The sequence below is a fragment of the Calidris pugnax genome, unplaced genomic scaffold, assembly GCF_001431845.1.
Source record: "Calidris pugnax isolate Ruff unplaced genomic scaffold, ASM143184v1 scaffold63, whole genome shotgun sequence".
NCBI classification, from domain to species: domain Eukaryota; kingdom Metazoa; phylum Chordata; class Aves; order Charadriiformes; family Scolopacidae; genus Calidris; species Calidris pugnax.
The window spans coordinates 6954403-6980552 of record NW_015090852.1 but is presented as its reverse complement, the minus strand read 5'-3'; the positions used below and the strand labels follow the sequence as shown (position 1 = coordinate 6980552).

At 38.0% G+C, this 26150-nt stretch overlaps 1 protein-coding gene across 2 annotated transcripts in view; it reads right to left on the bottom strand.

Moving 5' to 3' along the window:
- Positions 1–26150, bottom strand: part of CRB1 (crumbs family member 1, photoreceptor morphogenesis associated) — a 107165-nt gene that overhangs the window by 27883 nt on the left and 53132 nt on the right. For both annotated transcript variants that reach the window (XM_014943297.1, XM_014943300.1), the window contains exons 6-9: positions 9112–10065; positions 5059–5609; positions 4513–4678; positions 130–1036 (exon numbers count right to left, since the gene is read on the bottom strand). In XM_014943297.1, coding sequence (XP_014798783.1) covers positions 130–1036; positions 4513–4678; positions 5059–5609; positions 9112–10065 — 2578 coding nt within the window. The remainder of the gene's footprint in view (positions 1–129; positions 1037–4512; positions 4679–5058; positions 5610–9111; positions 10066–26150) is intronic.

Below are 26150 nucleotides of genomic sequence, written 5' to 3'. Positions count from 1 at the left end.
AACAGACAACATACAGGTCTGTAATGTGCAGTTTATTAAATGCACATTTTAAATGGAGACACCAGTGGTGTAATAATCCTTCAGAAGAGACCTGAAAAAAATTATAGAGATCTGCCTTGTTTATAGTACCTGCAATATTTTCCAGTGAAGTTACCAGCACACAGGCAAGAATAGCCGTTAATCCCATCTATGCAAGTGGCCCCGTTTGCACACTGGTGGCCCCAGCAGTTGTCTATGTCCTCTTCACAATTTACACCTGTGTAACCGGGTTCACAACTGCACTCATAAGAGCTGATCCCGTCAGTGCAGTTCCCATGAATGCAAGGGTTTGAAAAGCATTCATTGATGTTGACTTCACAATGGGTGCCCGTCCATCCTTTGGGACATATGCAACGGTAGGAAGTATAGAAGTCTTCACATATGCCCTCATGCATACAGGGATCTGAGCTGCAGACATCTACCTGCAAACATCCAGTAAGAACAGGGTTTGCGGATATTTTGAGAAATTGCTCCTCTTGAGGTTTTTTAGTAGGGATGTCAGCATTTTCAAAGTATGAGAGATAAATGCCACTGATTTCTATGGTGCTCATACATCCTCGCAGGCCATCCAGGCTGTCAAAAGCCTTGTCAGCCACATGGATGTCTGTCTCTTCTCTTAAAAAGTTGAGGTTTCCTGCGGCAGTTGTGCTAGTTGCGGTGTCTTTCTTGTTATCTATATCAATGTGCCATCTAGAGAACTGGGACAGAGGCTCTACCATAGAGACCATCACTCGATGCCATTTCCCATCACTCACAGGCAGCGAACTAGCCAGGGTCAGTTTATAAAAGTTGTTGCCACTTTGCAATTGAAAGAGTAATTTGGAGTTGTGAATACTGATGATAACAAACTCTGGCTCCTTCTCCGCGTATAGCAGTATCACGTCAGTGTCCCTAGTTCGAAAGCCAAATACGATATTGGTGAGGTCTCTGATGATTTTTCCATTGCTTCTGTAAAATATCGCGCTGCTTCGGCCACTAAACACTGCATTAGCAAGACCTGTGCAAAGATAATAATTGAGAAACCAAGCCAACTTTAAACCAATACATGTGGAACAATCTCTCCGCAGTGCCCCATGTTCCCCGTCATGTAAGTCGTTTTGGGTTTTCTGAAAAACAGTCAAATTCCACCAGTGTTTCAGTTATCCTTGCCTGCTCCTTATGGTGACAGAAATTACAGGGCAGTGCCAGCACCACCTATATTGATATCCAAGTGTGTTTCTTTGCATCATCTCAAGTTATAATTCTAAAGATATAATTCTAAATTAGTGTTATCTCTCTTTTTCCTATTTAGGCAAAGAGGAAGTGATCGTGATTGTACGCAACTTAAAGCTGAGGCTTAGAGGGTATTTCAAAAGAAGATATACATTTGTCATTTTATGTTTGTTCTCTAAGTACCAGTAGCTGGTTATTCACCAGGACAGATCTGGACAGGGTGAACCTTTGCTTTCAATTTCTCTTTTCTTAGGAAAAAAAAAAAAAAAGAGGTTTTAGAAGGTATTTGATTGGATCCTAATATCCTAGTTTACTTTCCCTGATGCAAACAGGATTCACTTAATTGAATTCCGTTGGCCAAAAGCCCCTGAAAATCAATTAAAGAAGAGTCGTGCCTGTCACGTTAAAGCGAGCTTCTGCTGTGTACACGCTGCCACAGCCCGCTGATGGTGCCGAGCCTGTGCTGGTGGGACTGGGAGGGCAGCAGAGTACTCACTTTGAACTGCGGTGACTGAAAATTGATGGGCAACATTATGGCAGTTTTATGGATGTCTTCACAAAGGTATTTGACATCTTTCATTAGCATGATTTCTACTAAAATGCACTAACTCACTGGGCTGTAAATTTGCACGTTCTGAGATTTATGAGGATTATGGACAGGAAGGAATGTCTTCTGTTTATACTTCAGACAAATTTAGCTTTCCAAGATCCTAGCACTAAGATAAGGGGGGTTCCTGAACTATCTCCGGGCTCAGTAAATCTTGGTGAAAAGAACCCCTGGGAGTCCCAGTACGGAATTATTGACTGTGTATCCTGATAGTAAGGCAGCAGAGGTGCAACTGTCTTACCCAGGACATCAAATGTGGTGTCTTTCTCATAGGAAAAGTTTCCTCATAAGAAACCATACTAAAAATGAAAGTCAGATATTTTCAAAATTATTTCTGATTTTTCAATTCTCATAAAGCTGAGGTTTTTAAATTCATAAAGCTAAAATACTCCTGTAGAAGTCTCATTAAGTCCTGAGCACAGCAAGCCATCTGGATGTGCTTTTACTTGCAGTTGTGACACTGTGCACACAGTTTTGCTGTTACTTGATGTTCCCCACATCAGCTTCCTGTATTGACTTTTTTTCTGGAGTGCATGTTTTCCTAAAAGGACTTGCTAATTGTAGCCAAGTGGAACTGTAGCCACAGCCCCTGGAAAACAAATCTTTTTCTGCTTTAGCTTAAAATGGTAACCAGAGCATAAGACGCCAGGCTGGCAGAGAACTTGCTGGCCAGTAAAATTCCTTTCGTTACCTTGTGTTGAACAACAAATCTATGCTGTATTTAAGAAAACAACTAGCAAAAAATAAAGCTCTGCAGCGCAGACATTTTTGAGTATCTGTTAGTAAAACTCCCTACTATTGCCACATAAACTAGCACAGAAATCGAAAGGTGATCTAACAGTATAAATCACCTTGAGTTTGGCAAAAGGAAACAGTTCAGATACTTTTCACTTCTCTGTTCTGTGTGTTTACAATCTGCTGTAGTATGGAATAGGAAAGTTTATGAGAGAATGTATTTTGATACCTCATGAACTTCAACGAGCCAAGTGCAAGGTCCTGCAGCTGGTTCACGGCAATCCCAAGCACAAATACAGGTTGGTTGGAGAATGGGTTGATAGCAACCCTGACTTCAGAGTGTTGGTGGACGAGAAGCTCAACATGAGCCAACAATGTGTACTGGCACCCCAGAAAGCCACATGTATCCTGGGCTGCATCGAAAGAAGCATGGCCAGCAGGTTGAGGGAAGTGGTTCTACCTCTCTACTCCACTCTGGTGAGACCCCCCCCGGAGTACTGCGTCCAGCTGTGGGGACCTCAACATAAGAAGAACATGGATCTGTTGGAGCGAGTTCAGAGGAGGACCACAAAGATGATCAGAGGGCTGGAGCACCTCTCCTAGGAAGACTGGCTGAGAGAGCTGGAATTGTTCAGCCTGGAGAAGAGAAGGCTCCAAGGAGGCTTTACAGCAGCCTTCCAGTACCTAAAGGGGGCCTACAGGAGAGATGGGGAGGAGTCTTTATCTGGAATTGGAGGAATAGGATGAGAGGCAACGGTTTTAAACTGAAAGAGGGAAGATTAGATTAGATATTAGGAAGAACTTTACTATGAGGGTGGTGAGGCACTGGAACAGGTTGCCCAGAGAAGCTGTGGATGCCCCATGCCTGGAGGTGTACAAGACCAGACTGGATGGTGCCTTGAACGACCTGGCCTAGTGGGAGGTGTCCCTGCCCATGGCAGGGGGGTTGGAACTTGATGATATTTAAGGTCCCTCCGAATCCAAACCAGTCTATGATTCTGTGATATTTTAGTTAAGGATGTCTATTAGAGAAGGTACAATAATTTTAATTTCATTTCTAAATTTTAACAAGTACTGCAATGCTGATTCTAAAAATCTCAACAAAAATAGCATCATATTGGTCTGTCAGAAAACTGTCTATGACAGAAATCTTTTGTTGACCAACCTTCCCATTCCTAAGAGTCAGCCATTCTAACAGCTCCCATGAGACTGTATGTGTATTTATCTTCCTTCACTGCATCATTAGGGCTTTCTTTGACAGCAAAAAAGAAAAAATATTGCTTAAAAATCCTTACTTGCTTTTTAAATCCTGCTCCAGAGTGGGAAAGAGAAGGGAACTGGAGAAGGAAAGAGATATGCAGGGTGGCTAATGTTCTTAAAACCTCTAATTATCATCAATTTTCAAATACACTACTTGGCATGTAGGTGCTTTTTATGAAGACACTAGTTGAATAACAGTATTGCTGGTATTAACGTGACTTTCTTCAAAGATATTTAACATCTAAGAAAATCAAATGATGCAATGGATGTCATGTATCTTATCTTTTCAGGTGGATGGAGAACATCCAGATGTTAATCCAGCACTGGATATCCTCTTTCTCTTTGCAGTGGAAGTACGAGGGGTACGCTCACACTCTGGCAAGGTACTGATCTACTGTACAGCCTCAACAACTTGTGTTGAATAAGTCAAAAGCAAAGGTCCTCTAAACCTGTCAGGGAGTCTGGTTGAAAATTTCTGAGTCTGGTAGGGCAAACTCTCCCCATTACAGTTACAATTGAAATAATAATTATTTTGACACAGAAATAACATTTGAATGAACTTTAAAAGTAGTTAATAATGAGATTTTCAAGAAATGCTCACAATATTTGCTATTGTTTCTAATCTCCAAAGATGATAGGAATAGCTGCAATGTACCTACATTCAAATCCTTGGTGCACCAGCTGGCATTGTGCTTCATGAGGACAGAGTCCAAGCTCACACCACTTAACTTCCTCACATGCCTTCCCTGCTGTGTTAGGGGGACACGTGCAAGTGAAGTCATCCCAGATTGAGTAGCACACACCACCGTTGTGGCAAGGACTGGACTACAGGGAAAGAAAAAAGACAAGCTAAGTATGAATAAAAGCTGGAGGACTCCCAGCTCTAAGTATGGGGGACTATTTGGCAAAAAGGAGAATTCTGTTTATTTCATAAGAACAGCGATAAAGACCAGTATTATGACAGCACAGCATGTTCAATAATTGATGAATAACAGTATTTCCACCTTAAAATATTTTAATTCTCCCTATGCAAATATATGTTGCTGCTGATATTCATCGTATGTAGCATGACAACAAAAATGCTTCCTAGCATTTTCACGTATTTTCCTAAGATGTCATTATAATCAAATGGATGTGTATGAAAATGTACAAAAAATTAAAGGAAATTCCTCATTATAAATGCATGAAAAAAATGCCATTCCTACCTTGCAGAGGTTGTCACCAGTGCAGCCTTGGGTGACGTTGATCAGAGTTCGGTTGATAAAGGAATTCAGTGAATTGGTGATGGGGAAGAATTCCAGCGGCTGGTTATTCACTCTTACATCTTGAATGCAGCCTTTGAAATACCTGCCATTTCTATCAGTTTCTTTCTTATCTGGTAGGCCTCCAATATACAGAATATTCTTGCTTTGGATGGTTAATACTGGAGTAGAAATAAAGCCTAGGTATTGAGAGGACTGGAACAATTCCATCTTATTTGGTTCTATTTTTAATGTTATTAAGTAAAAGTTTCCATCGTTCATGGGCTGTTTCCCTAATAACTTCATGGAATTTAGAGCTAACATTGTGAGTTTCCCACCTTCCAAGTAGAGTCTTAAGTAGAGGTAAGTACTGTTTCTCAAAGCCAGTAACAAGCCAGAAGATTTGCGTGTTCGGACAAACATTGATATGTTCAAATTTTCATTCTGAGTGGCATCAAGAGAAAAAGCAGCATAGCCTGAGGAGTCCTCAGATCCAAACCGGCCTGGAATGTACTCTTGAGGTTAGAGATATGGGAAAAGATAAAAAGAAAGAGAAGAAGGGAGAAAAATGAAATAGTTAGGGCTAAATGACAAGGGAGCCAATGCAATGATCAAATAGCTACTTCTAGTAATATTTACGTATGGTGGTAAGATGTGCTGGTATTTATGGATGAATATAGACTTGATCCAGCTGTAAATACCTTCTATTTCAAAATTCCTGTTGGCTGTAGAATTAAGCCCTGGTACAGGACCAGATGTTATATTATTGGGCATATTTTTCTCCTTTATCATGCTCTGCGTAATGCTGTGTTTTCAAATGGTTAAACAAGGACAGATTTCCATAGTTTCCTGGATTGCTCCTCAGAAAGATCATTTTGAAAAGAACCTAGCTGCTTTGATCCTCTGATGACCATGGAAGTTAATGTAACTGGAACTTTGTGATTTTTTTTGTGCTGATTCCAATTGTAAAAATAGCTGAAAGCTGGTCAGCAAACGCCTCTTGTGTAAATTCTCCAGGTTGGGCACCTATTTGGTGCTGGATGGGCTCCCCAGTTCTCTGACAGACTTTCTGTTCCTGGGGCTCAACACATGCTCATACACATCAGCTTGCATCCAGTTATGAATCCTGCTCAGTCCTGTGAGTACCCATAATGCTATGGTGTTGTGGGGGAAAAATGATCCAGGATCGAGTAAGACTTTTTTTCTTTTTCTTTTTTTTTGTGTGTGCTTATCAATTAAAATGATTAAACCAAAACCATCTGTTCCTCTCCTTTACCCTTTATTTTCAGTAATGATTTTCAGACTTGTAAGGATACAAAATATGTAGCTCAAACCGTATTTTATTCTGATGAATCATCTCATTAAAGCACAACAAAGTGTTTCTATTTTTACACTTTAAGTTTCGTGATCTTGTCCTCAATATTACAGACTTCCTGCCTAATCACTTTCAAGAGCTATTTTTAATATATCAAATTCATAGAAAGAATAAACCAAGCTTTTTTTAAATGCTCACGTAGCTAAAGAATCAGTCCTCTTTTGTGCAGTAAAACTCCTAGAGCGAGACCTCATAGGCCAAGTTTCCGCCTCCAGCAGTACTTTTTTTTATGACTGCATTAAAAAACCCAATGAAAATAGGGGACTGACTGCGAAGCCCCAACAAACCCTTAATAACCACACTACGCTACTATGTGGCATGGTATTATTATTTAGCAACAGGAATAAATCCCTTGCTTGTTCCCAAACAGACAGTTTCACAAAGAAATTAAATTTGAAATATTTTAATTCTGTGAATAAGATTACCAATATACCTACATCTACTTGTTAAAAATCTGGTATGTAAAAATATTTGTTGAAATGGGTGTTTTAAGGCATTAAATCTCTCTAAGTTATGTCTTCTGTATAAGGTGGTACCAGAGACTGAGACATTCTTTCATGATGGTTAAAAGAAAATTTCTGCTAGAATGAGGATTACACATTTGCAGTATTAGAAGGCAGCATTAATTTTCAAAAGGTATGTCGTGTTTACAATTACTTTGTTGCATTCCTCTCTATCCATAAATATACACATATATCCATCTCATCAATCTGATCTTCCGTTTGATGAGATGGCTAGCATCACCTTGGTCAATATTAACCTCTTGGGTCACAACATCTGGATGTTGATCAAAATGAGTCAACATCTGTTTGTTATTTTGTCTATGTAGAGAAAATATTGCCTCTTGTCAATTAAATACTTGGCAGCAACTTTTCTTCAAAAAGACACTAGCATTTTTTACGTTATCCTTTACCGCAAGTCTCCCCCACTCTGCCTTTTAAGAAACCTGTCACAGTCTTTTAAATATGGCATATATCTAGAACCTATGTATCAAAATGGCATGGTGCCATGATTTCCGAGGAATATTGTGGTCAGCAGAAAAAAAAAAAAAGCATGCTTTCTAATCATTCTCAACAGTTCTAATGCTAGTATAAACCTCTCCTGGCCCAGACTGGTTTTAATTTTGCTTCATATAAGGAGGCAAACATATTTACCAGATGTTATCCTATACTCTAAAGTTGCTTTCCAAATCTTTGGATAAATTACAGCTAGACTTCAAAGAAGTCTGTTACAATTACCTCTCAGACTTTGTCATTTTGCAATAAAACCAAAAAGAAAAACTATTGAAAAGTATTGATAACTATTAAGTATAGCATACAAAATGAAATTGTATTTAAACATTTTGAAATGTATTTCAAGTTACAGCTTTCTGCAGCAATGCCTTCAATAAACCCCTGGGGCCAATTGTTCACTTGATGTAAATCAATGTAGCTTCACTGGCAGCAGTGCAGCCATGCCAGTTTACACCAGTGTAGGATTTGTCCGTTCCAATCTGACCATGGCTCTGCTGTTGTACTTAATTTTTTCCAGTCCACTTGGCAAGTATATATACATAAATATACGTACATATGTATTTCTTCCTCTCTAAACATTGTTATGACTGACCATGGGTGGACGGTTTGTAAGGGGGCAGAGGCAAGGATGTTGCATGGAAGACTCAGTCTTGTGCAATTTTCTTAAAAAAACCTGCTTGTTTGAATTCCCTAAAACTTTTGCTGAGGAAGGACTGCAGAGTCCACTCCGAAATATTCTTGAGGGGTACAGTATTTGCAGCTCTAGAGTGTCTAACACACCAGATGCAGTAGAGCAGGGAGCTGGGCAGGGACCTCCTGTTGTCCTTCCACTCAGCCTGCACTTGGAAAGATTGTTTGTAGCAGGGAAAGCGCTACGGGCATCTGCTGCTCTTGTATTCCTGCTCATCGCTGCCAAAGAGACTGTTTGCTGACATGTGCTTGTTTGCTCACTGAGATATGGACACATTTCCCTCTGGTCAACAAGCAGCTCTCTGGTAACAGCTGCCTTCGTTAGTGACTGTCCAGAGCTGCCTTGGGACCAGCTGAGAGATGAATGGGCCCTGTTTCCAGCCTCTGAAGCCCTGCCTTCTCCTTGGGCTAATCAGATTAAGTTAATAGTATAATCTTGTTCATTTTATAAAATTGGAATCTGTCTTTTTTTAACTTGCAGTACTTTTGCTTGCCTTTCATTGCCTTAAATGAGTTTCTTTATAAAAGCCTAGAGAGCTTGAGGATAAAATTTTCAAAGAATGCTTTGAAAGTAAGGCTTAAACGCCAAGTGACTTGGTTGCTTTCTAAATTTTACTCAGGGTGCATAACCTCCAGTGAACTACAGTTTTCCAGAGTTTATGGCGTGCTAAGAGCACTAAGAAGATTTTAAAACTGGATGAGTGGAATCCACCAGTTTAGCCTGACTTTTTATGTCAGGCTGAAAAGCAGCCTTCCCGGGAAAGTAACTAGAAAATAGCAAAGGTGTGCTACTGCTAACCTCTTGCACTTTCTTACTGGTTGACAATAAGCTCCAGAGACCCCAAGGGTCACACCGTTTCATCACCAGGTAAACAAGGTTGTTTATGATCACGTTTTCAGCGGCCTCTTAAAACACAAATGCCAGCAGCATTCCCTTACCTGTTGCACAGCTGGGCCCTGTGTAGGGCCGGTAGCAATTGCAGTCGTAGCTCAGCCACAGGTTGGTACAGCGTCCCCTGTTCTGACAAGGGTGAGTCTCACACCAGTCCTTTTTAGTACACCCTGTCCTGACATTTAAAGATGATTCAGGTGATATGTTCTCTGGAGTAATAACGTTCAAGTCTATTTCAATGTCCTGGAGACAGCCTACAAATGAAGGTGCAGAATGTATATTATAGATGTTAAGTAGAGAGTTGCCACTAATATTCCCCACTGGTAAGCCGCCCAAAAACGTGCTCTGAAATGCAAGCATCACGTGATCGTTATCTATCATAGCAGACGTTTTATTGAGACATGATTCTACACAAGAGCTGTCCAGCAAATTAAGAGTAACAGCTCTTGCCAAGGTTACCTCCACGGAATGCCATTCTCCATCACTGACATTATGAGAAATATGCAAAAGAGCCTGCGGCTGGTTATTGACTTGCACGGATAAGTGTAAGTAGCCATTCAGTAACTCCAGCTTGGCAAATGTATCTTTCTCCCCTCGGTAAAACAGAAAAGCTGTAGGTTGCACAGTCTGAAACCTCAGGTTTATATTATAGATAAATTCCTTTTTAGAAGTCATAGGATTCTTCAACAAAAGATAACTATTTCCTTGAAAAGAAAATGTTGTTATGGTTTCGCAATGTACTCCAGTATACCCAGGTGAACACATGCAGCTGAATCCATGTTGGCCATTCTTTAAATGTGGGATACATATTCCATTGTTTTGGCATTGCTGATCAGTACAGCCATGGAGGACTTCTGTACAGTTCCAGCCACCATAATAAATCCCTCCTTTGTCTGCAGGTGGGCAATGGCAAGTGTAATTCCCAGGAAAATTCTCACAGATTCCACCATTTTGGCAAGGGTTCGTGTAACATTCGTTGATGTCTTCATCACAGTGAGTACCTGAAGAATAAACAAAGAATTAGATACTCTGGATTGGATAACTGGAGCCCAAAATGACATTTTAAATAACATATGTTTTATTATATTTAATTAGAGGGAAATGCCTTGATAAATAGATGATTGATTCACAAGTCTAAAATATGTTGAATATACAAATACCATTCATATGTTGTGGTTTTCCTGTGCAAAGTATTATATAAACACCTTAGCAATAATCACATTTTGGAGAAAAGGAGCAAACAAATTGACAGTTTTGATATGAATAGTGTGATGAAATTGAGATAAACATCACCTCCAAAAGATGCCGTCTAGTAATTTTTTCCCACCTGTTCTGTGGTAGAAATCTAGAATGCTTTGAGATGAACTGAATTATTTATCACATATAAAAAGCCAAGAATTGTTGCTTAATTAATGTTCATAATACAGTAATTTGATGAGCTGGAGTATAGCCTGCTGGTCTTTCCTTGTTTTTCACATTCATTCAAACAGTAGAAGTATTACAGACTATGTTGCTTGTCCCATATGAAACATCTTGGAGCAACAATCTTCAAGAGAGAGCTGCAGGACTTATAAGCACTATATGATATAGTGGAACAGACTGACAAGCAGGTGAACATCTCTGCAAAATGCATGTACAGTGAGCTGCCTATCTGAAGAATAAAATCCAGAGAGTGAGGGGGGAGCTGTACAGTGTGACAATAAGAAATCCAAAGAGCTTAATCCTACGTCCTATTGGTGGTCTGGGCAAGATGAAGTGAGATGGACCCTGTCCACAATGACTGAGCAGTTGCTACATTTCAGTGTTAGGTGAGTACTGCAATTATTCACTAATGAACAATGGATCTCAATTCTTCCGAAACTAAGGCAGCGGTGACTTCTGGTCCATCAGCCGTTGTCTTATACTGTGAGGAGAGTTCATGTGGGATAGGAGGATCTGAGAGAAGCTGTTGGAGGTGTTTGAACCTGTATGCCCCGCAGAATATTCCTGGTACTGTGTATCTACAGTGGAAGTTTCTTTACCTCTCCTATATATACAAAATATAAAGCAAGAAAAGATGAAAGAAATATTTTCTTAAATGTCTCAGAGCTTGGTGATGAGAGCACTTCTGTAGAAGATGAGCAATACAGAGTCGTATTTTCTTTTTTTCCATATAATCCTTAGCTTCTGCCATATTGGGTAAAAGCAAAGCTCCTTATCTCAACTTCACTGTAGTTTGATAGATGTGACCTAAGTATGTCTACTGGATCAAACTTCACAAAGAAAAACAAATCTGTTCCTCTTGTAAAACTAATCTGTTTATCCCTCTACAATGTTGTTCACCTATAAAGTGGTAATTATAGTAACTTCTCCCTTGAGCATTCAAGTGACCAATATGTATGCAATGGATCAGGGAAAATCTGTTTCATATCTCTCCTGGAAGCAGTCAAAATATCCAAATATTTTTTTTTGAAAACTCGTGCTAAGTGCAACTCCTAATATTTTCACTTCCCTTCATAGTTATTCTAGGCAAAAATAAGAAATACTTTGCAGTTACTTTTTAAACTAGTATCATGAACACAAAGCAGTTAATAGACATAACTATGCATGTCCCCACAGCAAAAATGGTGTTTGTAAATTAGGTAAGAAGGTATGCTGAGACTCACAGAGTTGCAACTATTTACCATACACCACACCTAGTTTTACATACAAGTTCTCAGTGAGCTTTATTTTTACAGCAAAACACACCACTTTTCATGGAAAATTACAGAGCAGCATTCAGCCACAATGAATTGCTTCAAATAACAGTAGATAAATGTAGTTACTCAGGCTAATTCCTTGCCTGTCCACTTCACTCAATCACAGTTGTAACTAGACCCATCTTGGAGAGCAGTAAGTTACAGGAGAGCCAGAAGGGAACTGAGAATTGATTGAGATTTGTTTGAAAGATTAGCCAGAGTGAAGTGGTCATAGCATGTATATAAAAGGCTCGCTCTTTCGTGATCTTCCTCACTTATCAGTCTTCAATTGTAGCATATAGTTTCCACTTGAAGCTTCAGATTATCAAACACAGCTAGTGCCATTTCCCTGGTCTGGCAGTGGGATTTTACAGCAGAAGTCTCTCTCTGGTTTCCAGCCAGGCTCATGTTTAGTCCAACGTGAGATGTCTATGTATACCTTAATGTGTAGTGGCATCTGGCAGAAATATGACTCATTGGGACTGACTTTCTCAAAGTGAAGTGCACTTCCCAAATGGTTACTGACTGGGGGCCAGAACAACGCTTGCTTTGCCCAGTTTGTGTTAGCGACATGTCCTGCTTTTCCTGTTCTAGTATATGGAAAGTGAAGTTACTGTGAGCTGTTTCCTGTTTTGGTCAATGTTTTAGTACATCTCCTGTCTGATATTGCTCCCTTCCCTGCTTTCACATCGAGAGCAATGTGTCCACAGATCCTGTATACAATTCGGTCTCAATGTGATGGCTGTAGAAATGCAGGTCTCTTTGGATTTTTGTGACAGAGATAAAAATCTGTGCAGCCTCGAAGCAGTAGGATCAGGGATGTACTTAGCCTTGTCACAGGGCTTCAGAGTGGTCAGAGCGTGCTTAAGGATTTATAAAGCCCCTATAAAACCTTTAATAGAAAAAAATCAGTATAGTGAATGGCTAGGTATTTAGTTGCTGCAATTTCAGTATGCATGATGACTCTGTGTGTATTTATTATCCCACAGCGCCTGCAAGGCACCACCTTTGCCTGGTATCTTGTGGTCTGAGTCACACCTTGCAACAGTGACTTGTCTCTGGAAAGGATGAAACAGATGCATAAACCGAACCCAACTTTACAATAATGATTAGTGCCTGTGTTGTTCTCTACTTCATAAAATTAGATATAGAAGTAATGTAATTATTTAATGAGAGTCTAAATTTGGAAATCATATATTTTTCTACCTTTAAATAACACATTTGATAACAGAAGCAAAGAAATAAAATTTGTTTTATGAGGAGGTACACTTGTTATTGTTAGTGTATTCCTTGCCTATAGAAATGAATAGCATCAGTTACTAAATGCAAAGTGACTATCATAGGGCCACTTAAATATGTGTCATTTCATAAGCATTTCAGTGTCTGAATACAATGCTTATTTTTTAAGTAATGATGTTAATAATATGTTGCAAAATAATTATTTTGCTAGGTTGTGCATATATATATCCACATGCATACACTTACATCTATATGCCTACAGTTTCATAATAAGACTAGCAAAAAAAAATAAATATAGGTCACACCAAAAGACAAATAATAAGCTGGTTTTTCATACAAAAAATAAATAAATCATCTGTTCTTACAAGCAGTGTTGATATTGCTTGTTATCTGCCAATTGCTATACAAGAAAAGACCACTGTCACTCAAGATAAAAGCACTCTAGATAAAAGGATTAGTCAATATTTATAGAACTGTATAAGCAGTTCAAATAGCTCAGGTTGGAGGAGAAGTTTAACATGTAAAAAAAGTATTCTCAAAAGATGTAAGACATTCCAAAAGCAATAGCAAGGGGAACTATTATTTTCTTTTCAGTGGTTACATGCATTAGTTCAGATGAACATTTTTTTTAAAAGTAGCAAGTAAAGTCAAACCATCTAGTATTTTCTCTTCTAAATATATCACACACCTACCTTAAATTTCAGATAATGTGAATATTTTAATAAATTTTTATAGATAATTATTATTTTTTCCTTCTCTGAAGTTTTTTCAAAACAGAGATGAAACAGCTCCTTTGATTCAGTTTGATAACTCCACTCATATCTGTCTCTTTTTTTCACTTACACATTATTACTATAGGGTAGCTATTTTCTAACTGTTAACCTCGTAATTAAACTATCTGTTTCAAATTTAGCAGCAAAGGTTTCCTGCTGAAGCAGGATGACAGAAGCAATTATTCAAGCATAAGTCTGCCAAACGCCATTACATTGATTAAACAATTATAAAAGTATTATCCAAGTTATACTTTGGTTAGAAATCTGTTTACAGCCTTCTGCCTTTCCAGTTCCCTGACACTATATAAATATCAAACAAGTACAAGCAAGCAGTCTGGATAGACACTACATGTTCAATACAGTCTAAGTGCACATATAATTTCACAAAAAAGAAAATATTTACCTGTAAACATGGTCATTAAAATGATGTAAACCTTTATCCTAGTTGCAAACATCTTTTTCTAAAGGAAAAAGATTGTTTAAGCACTTTGTCCACTAAGCAAGTTTATGTAAAATTCAAACCAGTTCTTAGTATAAAGGCTTCCTTTCCAGGATTAGCTTGCTCTACTTCTGTACCTGCTGATGTAGTCTGATGGTGTATTTTGTCCCAGCCAGATCAACAAGGCTTAAAGTAAGACTCATTAAACTGCTTATGCAACAGATATGTATTCTACCTAAATTCTTTTTCACCATGTTCTGTCCAAGCGTGCTCACACTAAACTTGATTATGTTTCACAGAAAAGCATATTTTTAGGATCTGTTCAAAACTGATTTGTCGCTTTTTGTTGTTTTAAAAAGTGTTGTTTTTTAAGACTACATTTTCTTTTACTTTCAAGAGGTTAGTTAAACCAAGATCACCTCTTCCATGGTCGCTGTCATTCAGACAAACTGTACATCCCAGTAAGCAGACAGAAAAGACCTAAAATTGTGTCTCGTGTCTTTATTTTATAAAGTATTTTTGTTCCATTGGCTGTCATTGTACTGTTGTACTATTACATCTGTAGATTTCTGAGTGTGTTAAAGACAGAAAAAAAAATAACTTACTAAAACATTTTCTTTCTTGAGCAAGACATCCTGATTTGGACATAATTTAATGAGAGGAAAATAGAGTTCAGGAGATTGAACTGCTTATTTCTGTGATAAATGAAGCAGCATACTTTTTTTCCCCTTTTCATTATATTTTATTTACATGAGGAATTGCTCAAAATATTTCTAGAGCAATATCTCTTTGTGTAATTAGTGATATAATTATAAAGCAAGAGAATTTTTCCCTGGGTTGGTATTTATAACATCCAACTGGCACATGGCAAACTATGGATTTTTTTTGCATTTTTCCATTTTAAAGCTTCAACAATGGATCCTGAAGTCTCTCTCAGCGTGTCCCCAGAAAATATTGACTTTTATCAAATGTGCTTCAATTCCTTTCACTCCCTCAATTCATTTATTCATTAATTAGGAAATTCCTGACCTTGTGTCAAATTTGTTTCTAGGTTCACCAAAAGACTCACATGCAGGATACAATTTCGGATTCATTTAATCTACAGTTCACAATTGCTTTTATGGCGATGCTCAGAAAACCACTTCTTCCAGCCTCTGATACAACCATTGAGTCATTTTTTGAATAATATATTCAAATATTATGAGGTCAGAATGTCAGCCAGACTCTTTGAAAGGTAAGTAAGGAAGCTTTAAAGAAAATTAAGTTCATTTTGGTATGTTAGCATGCATGTACTTTATTAGTAGAGTAGCTCATAAGATGTCTTGTGCAACAGCTTGAAGTTTAATATGCATTTTTATTTTGAATATAATAAGAAAAAGTTGGAGGTTCCCAGTAATGGTCAGCTGCTTTACAGTATGACCCTGGTAAAACATCTGAGGTAAGATTATGAACATATACACTGTCAACCAGTTGGGATAGACACACACTGCTACAGCTCAGTGAGAACATGGAGTTGATGATGCTCCGAGACAGAGGAACTTCACACCAGGATATTTAGCAAACTGCCTGAAGCCATGTCAGAAGAGCTAGCAGATGTTTTGAACAAACCTGTCAGGAACAAGTGGGTTAGAGAAGGTGGTAGTTACTCTAATTACAGAAAGGAGTAGATATTGTCTTTAATAACATTTTCATACACAAACCAAGGAGAAAATTTTATGTGAAACCATCACAAAGTGGGTATAAAGCTAGTGTAATCCTGCACAGAAAGTAATTGTCAGAGATTCACTGTCAAACTGGGAGGCTCTATTGAGTATGGTTTGGGATTGTCCTGAGTTTGCTCTGGTTGGAGTTTTCATAAAAGATGTGAATGATGATATAGAAAGTTTGCTTATTAAGTTGTCTGGTAAAGCAGGGTCAAGTGAAACTTTTGAGTGTATATAAGACAAAATTACCTTTATAGGTGAACATAAGAAATTGGAGAAATGGTCTGAGAAATATTCTGGAGGAAGTAATTCGGTTTCTATAGTCTCAGGCCAGAATAACCAGTGACCAGGTGGAACAATAGTTCCAGTTTACAAAGCCTTGGGCACACCTTAGTGGGAATACTGAGTCCTCTTTCAGTTCTGCACTGTAAGGAAGATTTGGATCAAATGGGAAGAATTCAGAGGAGAGCAATGACAATAAACAGAGGTCTAGAAAATATGGCTTGGGAGGAGAAACTAAAAAAGTAAGCTGTGCAGTCGAAAGACAAGCAGAGGAAATGGGACATGGTAACATCTTTCAGTACAAAAACCAGGGCACGCTGTTCCCTGAGAGCATAGTAAGCAAACAAAGAAGTCATGGGTTTGATCTGCATGAAGGAAGCTACAACTCACACTTCAGGAAAATCTTTCTAATGACGATAAGACAACGAAACTTTGGCATAAGATATCCACTGGGAGCCATAAGGTCTATTTTGGATCCTTAAAAATAGGTTAGAGACAAAAGTGCAGTGTGACACGACTTAGCTGATCTCGTCTTAGACACATAGATAGCCCAAATCATATCTGCCATGTCTGTCCCTTCCAATTCTATCTTTGCACATGTTTCTATGACTTCCTTGAATAAAACCATTCCCAGCAACTGGGCTGTAGAGGTGTCAAACTAGACATGCACATATATGTATCTATACATATATAGGTATAAAATGCAAGTAGGAGTAAACCTTGGAGAAAGTAAAATTGTAGCATACCCTTTAGAATATGCTTTATGGAAGGTGAAGACAAAGAGTTTGCAATAACACTTTCTCCACCTATATTTTAAAGTTTTGGGAATGTCTGATGCAAAATCCTACCTCAGGCAGACACAACATTTTTCAAGGGACTCATTAATACTGAGTCCAGCAGAAAGATCTGGCAGAGCAGATATTCTTCAGGGCTCCAGGTCTTAGCAGACAATCGTGAAAATTCTAACTTTGCTACATCTGCGCTGATAATTGCAAAGAGATAATTACTCTTTGCTGGAAGGAGGAAATGCATGTTCATGAGTGAGTAAGCACAAGGAAATAAATTGGCCATCTTTATGTCATTGTAATTAAAACTCATGCTTCTGGGCATAAATCAGTTGTCATGGAGGTCAGGAAGGAGGTTTTACTCTTATGTGCATCAGTGTAGAGCAAGTGAGGGTTTTTTTTTCCCTCCCATTTTCCTTCAGTAAAGAACTGGCTTATATTGTATATTGAACTTAATGGACTAGTGATCTGATCTAGTATGGCAATATTTGCTGCTGTCTTAGGAGGAAAATCTCATGTAAAATGAAGGACAGAGTACAGTGCAGAGCTGGAGCACATGGAAAATTGTATACTTTAACATAGCAGGATAATAAGCATTTGTTAACATTGGGCTAATTTGCACATGATACCTTTCACACAGAACTCTAATTTTGTAAAGTTGTAAGACCATGCTAGTTATTCCTTTATTGCAGACAAATTTACTATTCTGCTATTTTTCCTCTTGCCATTTGAAATGTACATATAAAGTTAATACTGGCTAGGAAAAAAAAAATTAAAATAGAAATAGAGCTGAGTGACTTGGCTTAATCATTAAATATGTCACTCTAGCTGAGGGATATGGAATTCATAACGTGCTACATTCAGAATGGCATGCTGTAATTCAATCTTTTTAAATGTTACTGGCCTGAAGCTTCATAGACTAGTTTGAGTTTTCAGTAAAAATGGATTTTTTTTAAGTAGTAAAAACCCCCAATCCCTTAATCTCTTCAATCATTAAACGTTTTCTGAGAGTAAAAGTACTTGGAAATGTTTTTCCACTTGTTTCACATGTTTTCTCACACCTAAAATAGTTTTCATTTGAAAAAAAAAAAAAAAAAAAAATCATGTACATGCTGTGTAGGTGATTTCTTGGAAATTTTTTTCCCCTTTTTTCACATTTTTTCTCACCCCTAAAAAAGTTTTCATTATTTAAAAAAAAAAAAAAAAGAAAATCATGTACATGCTGTAGGTGATTAGTTGTTTAGTGAGATCTGGTGTGTTTATTTTATTTTATAAATATTGGAAACAGCCGACAGAGTTAAGAATTGGCTTCAGCTTCCGGGTAGATCAGCCAGCCTTTTTCATGAGCCTGCTCTGCAGACCATGAGTGCTCCTTCGGCAAAGTTGTGTGAGTGGCCCAGCCAGAGGTCAGACACATATAGCCTGTGAATGGCAAGGGGCCATGTCCTAGAAAGGCAGCATGGCAAAACTGTTGCTTGTAGCCTACACCTTCGTCCCATATTTCGATTAACACAGCCAGCCATGTGGCTCCAATTGTAGGATTAGGGGTCTGAATCTAAAGAAAAACTTGGTGAAGAAATATGTCCCTGCATGGCACTCATTTTCCTTTCATTTCCCTACTTCTAGAGTCAGCTTTATATATAGGTAAAAGAGGCAGCTGCTGTTGCGTTTGACTGATGGAGGTAAGAAAGAAAATCAAATGGTGGCAGCCCAGTTTTCCTAGGCAGCATCCTTCCTGAGTGGGTTTTCTGGCTGCACAAGCACATCTGTAGCTATGGTCATGTTGTTGATATGAGCTAGGAAGGGTCAATGAGAGGAGGGAGAGCACAAGTACAGGGTGTGACAGGTTAAAGTGGAGGGAGGTGATTTATGAAGGATACTATTAAGAAAGAAGAGAAAATAGCAGGTAAGATTGTGGAGATTAAACAGATGGAAAAACAGAGAAAAGTGTTAATAGGAAAAGGGAAATGGAAATACAGGAATCACTGGTACCCCCAACAATACTTATGTTGGCATTTGAGACACCATTCTTGTTAGCCACACAGGTATTTGTGGGAAGTAACAGGAGCAAGTGTGTACGTGTATGACAATTCATCTCTACAGGAAATGAGAGGGATGCTTAGAAAGACTACAGATCAGAGACAAGGTCTACTCAGAGGTCTGAGCTAAAATTGGGAGTGGAGATAGGAGACCACAGAAGCAATGCCAAAGACAAAAGAGTAAAAAAAAAAAAATATTGATTTTTTTGTAATTTAATAAAGATAGTCATGTGTGCTGGAGCAGAGAAGTCAATTCACAAAATGTAGGGAATTAAGATAGAATCATAGAAAAATTTTGATTGAAAGGGATCTTCTAAGGTTATCACCTGGTCCACTGCTTCACTCAAAGGGTCAGAATGTCATCCAGAGAAGAAATTGGAGTAGTGCATTTCAGAGAATTTGATTAGTTTATACATGATTATGGACCAGATATTTGGAAGACAAAGAAAGATATTTGAAGTTCTGCTTCCAGTATGGTTTTTGTGTGTTCTTTAAGTTGTAAAAAAGCATATACATAATTCAGGAATTTTTCATGTTTTACCTTTTAGAAAACTGTAGTAAGACTGTCAAATTCAAAGCATTAATGATCTGATTTGCATTTTTTGTAGATTTATGAGCTTGTACATACAGATGATGTGTGTGCATTTGAACTGAAGTATATCCATAGGGATCGTAAAACAACCAATACCTTTGAGTTGTTTAATTAGATGATACAAGGTCATGTTTCATTGACTTGAAAATCTGTTTGGAGCATATGATTCACTTTGGAATTGGAAAACAAATTAATTTTCAGTCCTACAAACACTTAAGGGTTTTAAAAGAGTGCTTGCTGTTGGTGAACACATCCATTGAGGAATGTATGCTGTATCTACTCTCCCTTAAAAGGGATATTCTACCTAGTCTCATGTTGGCTGCTTCTGATTTGTTTTAACTGAGGTAGGCAAGCGCAACCACTGTGCTGTCTAGTGTGAAACGGCTTCTGCCCTAGAAATGGTGCTTTGAAAAAATTCAGTCATTTGCAAGATTTTCCCATTTTGTTAAAACCAATGTGAATATCCACAACATACAAAAGTGGCTGTATTTACATAACTTCACTGTCAGCCCATATTGAAACACACTGAAAAAGCCAGCAGGCTAGAAAATCATAGTTTTAATAAGGCCTATAGAGCTTAACTGAGAACGGAGACCTGAGAATATAGAAACATAAAATATGAATGTGTGAACATACATAACATGTTTATGCTGCGTGTATTTTGAGCTGTGCATAGCATAGCACTATAAATAGCATGAATATGATCTGTAGTTATGCCGTGTATAATTATGCTTCTCTGTTCCTACAGTATATCTTTCTGCATAATTTATTACCACTTTAAATACAGAAAAACAAGTCTTTTACCCTAAACAACCACTACTACAGCTTCTTGCAAGGCAATTACTCCACCTGATGCATGTTTTATGTCCTATGCAAATAGCTGTGACTTGCTATAGAGGACATGTAGATGTGGAAGACCTTAGACTTTGGGCTATACCTTACAGCCCAGGTCCCTATCAAGGGGAATTGCAGAAGATGAGATCATACCTCTTTTCACTTCAGCAGTGGTGTTCATTTCTCTCATTCCCTGCAGTGTTAGTTCTTTTGCAGTTTGAAAACTCCTCTAAATGATGGCTTTGTTTATCCAAGGTTTCATATGCTTAACTCATCTTGAAGCTGGGAAGTGTGAGACTCAAACTAGCTTCACTTTTGCTAGGCCGTGTAAGTGTCCCAAAGGCAATGGGATAATACGGACATCAGCTGAGATTGTGTGTGCTTGCCATGGACTACTGACTGTCTTACTGGGCAGTTTCCTGGGTCATACTATGGGTGTGTGATTTAACTAGATTACATCTAGTTTTTGTATGTCTTTATGTGCTACCATTAACTTCTGTAGCTGTGCAGACGTGTTCACAGTAGAGCATTTCAGTAGTTTTCTTTACTTGTTACTATAGGTGGTGATTTACCACGTGTTCTGGCCTCACAAATAGGCCTAACAACAGATTCTAAACCCTATTCGTTGAGAAAAAATAGTGCCCATAGGACAGGGACTACAGCCATAATTGTATTGATCATTATGACTCTCTGTAATAATGTCATGTTGTTAACACAGCCAGACTCGAAGAATTACAGCGGTGGGATGGCAATCTGAATCAGATCCACCGAATCTACTTCTAGCAGTTAATTATCAGCATAAATTAGCTGTCTATACTAGGCTTTTTTTTTCTTCTCTCTGAGACTGTTTATTGCAAGTGCAAAGTTCATTGTCAGTCAGGGAGAGAACATGCTTTCCTTAATCTGGTTCCCCCTACACAATTGGCAGAAGTCCTTTTCTAAGTTAATTCTAATACTTTTTAAAAGGGATCAGCAACCAGGTGATCCGTAAAAGGCTAGCTTAACTTCTTTGAAATACTCCTTGTGCCTGAAAAAAATTAGTCCAGCTACCTAAACAGAAGCATATTGTGCCTTACTGTCATCACCTCAGAGTTTATTTCAAACAGTGCAAATAAGCAGACATAAAAATACTATGCTTTATCACTTGTTCCTCCTATTAGCAAACACTGAATAATTAAGAGCTAGATGCTACAGGGAACAATTCATGTATTCTTTGTGTAGTATATCACATAAAATTAATTTTGGTGCTCACTTTACCAGCTTATTTTTATTACTCAGTGTTCAAACATACTCTTTATATCCTTGAGAAGACCTTACACCTGGGACTTATCAGTGATAATTAATTGCTAGCAAACAAACTATAAGAATCCTGAGTTCAACCCAACAAAAGCATTAAAGTGATTTTTTTTATTTATTAACAATTAAAATTGGAATTGTATATATGTATACATATGCATATACAAAATTTAGAAGAGTTCTTTATACACCAGAAAGTTGTGCTGCCATTCAGAGGGACCTCAACAGGCTGGAGAAATAGGCAATCTTGAGAAACCGCATGAAGTTCTGCAAAGGGATTTGCAAAGCCCTGCACCTGGGGACAAATGGCCCCATCCACCAGTAAACGCTGGGGACCAGCAGGCTGGAAAGCAGCTTCGCTATGCTGGTGAACAAGTTGGACATGATCCAGCAGTGTGTCCTTGCAGCAAAGGTGGCCAACAGCCTCCTGAGCTGTATCAGGAAGTGTATTGCCAGCAGGTCAAGGGAGGTGAGTCTTCACCTCTACTCAGCACTGGTGAGACCACATCAAGTCCAGGTCTGGACTCCTCACCTACAAGAAAGTGGGTTTACTGGAGCTGGTCTAGGAAAGGGCCATGAGGATAAATAAGGGATTGGAAAATCTGTCATGAGGAGAGGCTGAGGGAGCTGGAGTTGCTCAGAAGTTGAAATGCAAGTAGATTTTGAAGACAGGAGATAGCATTTCAAAGAAAAAAAACACATTTAAATTTCTGCCCAATTCACCTGTTCCTTCCCCTTGAAGAACTATATATATTGCCTGATCTTGTGAACATGATTGCTCTCATGCATGCAATTCTTCCTAAGACCTGACGACATACATGTGAGGCTCAGCTGTACAGATATTCCACTTTTAAATTTAAACTGTTGTATGTTGTTAATAATCCTTTATAACAGGTACAGATGGGAAACCTGAAACATACTTGTACTGTAAAAGCTAAGAATATTTGGATTCTTTACTTTGTTCCCCCTGTATATGGGCTTGGCAACATTAATTCACGAAGGTTTAGAAGATTATGTGTACATGACAGCCCTGAGGATTTCCATCATTGTGATTTTTCCTTCCAACTCTTTTTTTTTTGAAGAGCATAATGACCTATGACAACTAAGCTTTATTCTCTGTGGAGTCTGACATTGCTTCTGTTTAATGGATCAGACAGTTTGTGATACATCAGTACAAGACACTTTCTTCCCCACGTCAACCTAGGGTACCTCTTCAATATTTCCCATCTGTGCTGACCTGTGTGATCAAGAGGTCATGTCCTGAAGTCAAACCCAGAATCGAAACACTCACATCTACCACGAGCCAGACTATTAATGTAACCCATTTAATTTACATCAAGTTGGAACTTGACATTCAATTTCTCAGTCCAGAAGCAATTATTTTTAAAGGAACACGCCAACAATATTGCTTGGCTTAAAATAGCGAAAGTTCAAAAGGGTAAAAAACATTTCACACCATAAATAAAGAATTGATTATACTTGAAAACAAAGTTTGTAATTACTACTGACATTTCTGAGCCTAGATGAGGTGCCTTTTATGCTTTAAAAACTGATGTCATTTATGCCACTGGCATTATGGGAACCTTATGCAAGGGTCTGAAATAGTCCTTTGCTGGTATTTTAAGGATCAAGAGGAAAACAAAAATATCTTGCACAATGCTTGGGTCAAACAAATATTTTTTGTCAAGTGAGGTTGCAAAATTAATTGTGGGTGCTTAGCCTTTCTTAGAAAGGAGGCCATTCCCCTGCCTCTTTTCACCCCAATAGCTCCATCAACAGGACCATTGGCATAATCAGTAAAACCCAATTCTTTGGGATGGAAAATTACATTTTTCTTCTTGTGTGAAAGCCAAGCCTCCAAGGTGCTAACAGATTTTAACTAGGAATAGCCCTGATCTGGGTCATCAAATTACTCTTCTGTATTTAAAACTCTAGTGCTTGTTTTTTACCATAGCTCTTACAGTTCTGCGGGGAATAAGAATGACTGGCCAAAGACCAATATCCCCGAATTCCATGCAAAAGATTCTGCTAATCAAACTGTGTGGTGCAAAAACTAAAAATTGATGTTAAGAATTTGGACTAGCAAACAGGGTTTTTGAGAAATAGCGTCTTCCAGATCAGGCTCTAATGATTGTGTTGAAATATCAGCTAAAACTAGATTTTGCTAATGTGTAGCAGATGCTACACGTAGTGTGTCATGCTCCCTCTACTGGGTACATACAGAAGGAGTACAGCAACCGTGATTAGTTCTCTAAGAGCTCTTGTACCTTTCAGAGCTCTGCTGGTACCAAAATGCTCATGCTAGTTCAAAAAAACTGCATATTTTCACATATTGGAGCAGCTTAATATACTTTTTTGGGGGTCTAATACAAATAGCAGTTTACCAAGTAAAGCCCTTTATGAAGAGTGAACAAGAATGCTGTCCTGCTGCTGTGGGTTATTTGGGGATGTTTATGTGTGAGAAATGGTATTTCAAAGACATGTAAAAATCTGTGAGTGTGAAAACAGAGTAGCTAAGCTACATAAAAGAAAAAATAACCTCTATAAGAAAGAAGTGATGAATGGCATTATATCATTTATATTTGATGTTATAGCAAGATAACAGCAGCCTGCGTACTTTAATCTTAAATAAGTTCACTCATGCATTTTGACTTTCTATCTGAATAAGGCCAATATTACTTTCATAACAAATATATACAGGCTTGGCATGCAAAGATCACACATATCCCACTGTCAGAAGCCATGCAATTAAAATAATTAATTAGTAATGAAGACCAACATAAACTCTGCTTATTAAGAAGCTTATACATGGCATGCTGCAAATCTTGCAGAAAGGAATGAAGACAAATCTTTTATTCTTGCCACAAAACAATCCAGCCATAAAACTGTACACTTCAAAATAGAAAAAGATGAAAGTTGTGGACCTTTTTAATTAGTGATCAAAGAAAGGCTTTCTATAAGCAGAGCAATAAAGTAATTTGAAGCAGCTATTATGTATGTGTTTACATATATATATATTAGTGTACATGTGTGTGTACACACATTTTTGTACATACATGCACATGGTTCAGAACTACTTGCCCATGTGCTAGTTCTGACTGAACTCCTCCAGCTTCTCCAGTGTGACTCCTGAGTTCCTCCATTACGGGGGAAAAAGAGAAGTAACGCCTCTTAAATGTTCGGTTGTATAATTTACTGTATTTCCAATAAACTGGATTTTAATGGGGTTCACAATGGCAAGATTATTAAGGCTGTTTTCGAAATAATCTGTTGAGTAAAACATTGAACTATTAAATTGTATCATTTTGTTTATCACTTGACATTTGACCTTAAATATTAGATAAATTAGAGCTTATTGAGGAAGTAAAATATATTAGTCCCATAGCACAAGCCTTCTCTTTATTGTCTACTTGTTAAGCACTTTCTCCAGATTAGTAAAAAATGTATGATGTGTAGATTTAAAGAAAGTTCTTTACACTGTTTGGGGAAAAGTTACGCATTTGATTGACTTTGCAATTTGTCTGTAATTCAACAATGTAGTCTTATACAATACAATGCTAAAAAGCATATGCTTAAAGTAGCTCCTGAGATGGATAATCAAATTCTTAAGAAGACAAGCAAAGTTCTGCTGTCAGTTTAGCATGTGCAACACCTTTGATTTCACCAGAGTTTGAGCATGGATATCACTTAGACCCCACTTGAAATTCTACTTTCATTAGTGGTTGTCTTTGCCATTGGATGTATGTGTATGCAACAAACACCTCTATTTAGGAAAAATATAGGATTATCTGTAATGCAAGAGTGTGCTAAACATGTAGAACTAGCATTAATGTATTGCAGGAGATACACAGCGGTTTCTGGTTATATTAGGGAAATAATTATTATTGTTTTTTCAACAACAGGAAGAGTATGGCAAAATGAGTCCTATGTTCAGTTCCAGGCTGCATAGCACGTTGCTGGGTTGGGGAAAAGCAAGCAAGAATTGAAAAAGCAGGAGAGATTGTTCAATAGAGAAAGATGGAACTGAGCTGGTTCATAAGCTCAGCCAAGAAGTGACAAAACTGGATTGTAGGACCCTATAAATATCTGAGGTATGCCAATTAAAAAGGCTAGGAAAGTTTTATTCACAGTATTAGGGAAAAAAATCAAAAAGGTAAGTAGGCAGAGCCTGAAGAAAGGCCCAGAAGGAAAATTCTTACTGGATATTTAGACTAGTTTTAATAAGTAGTCAATCATATGATGGAATGACCCACCAAGAATAAATGTCAGGAAAATAATAGGTGCTTGAAACACATTATTCCTGCTGCCAAATGATATACATTTGTCACCTTTTTTTTTTTTTTCCCTTTTTTTTTTTTTTTTTTAAAGCCCTTTTTCCCAGGGATTG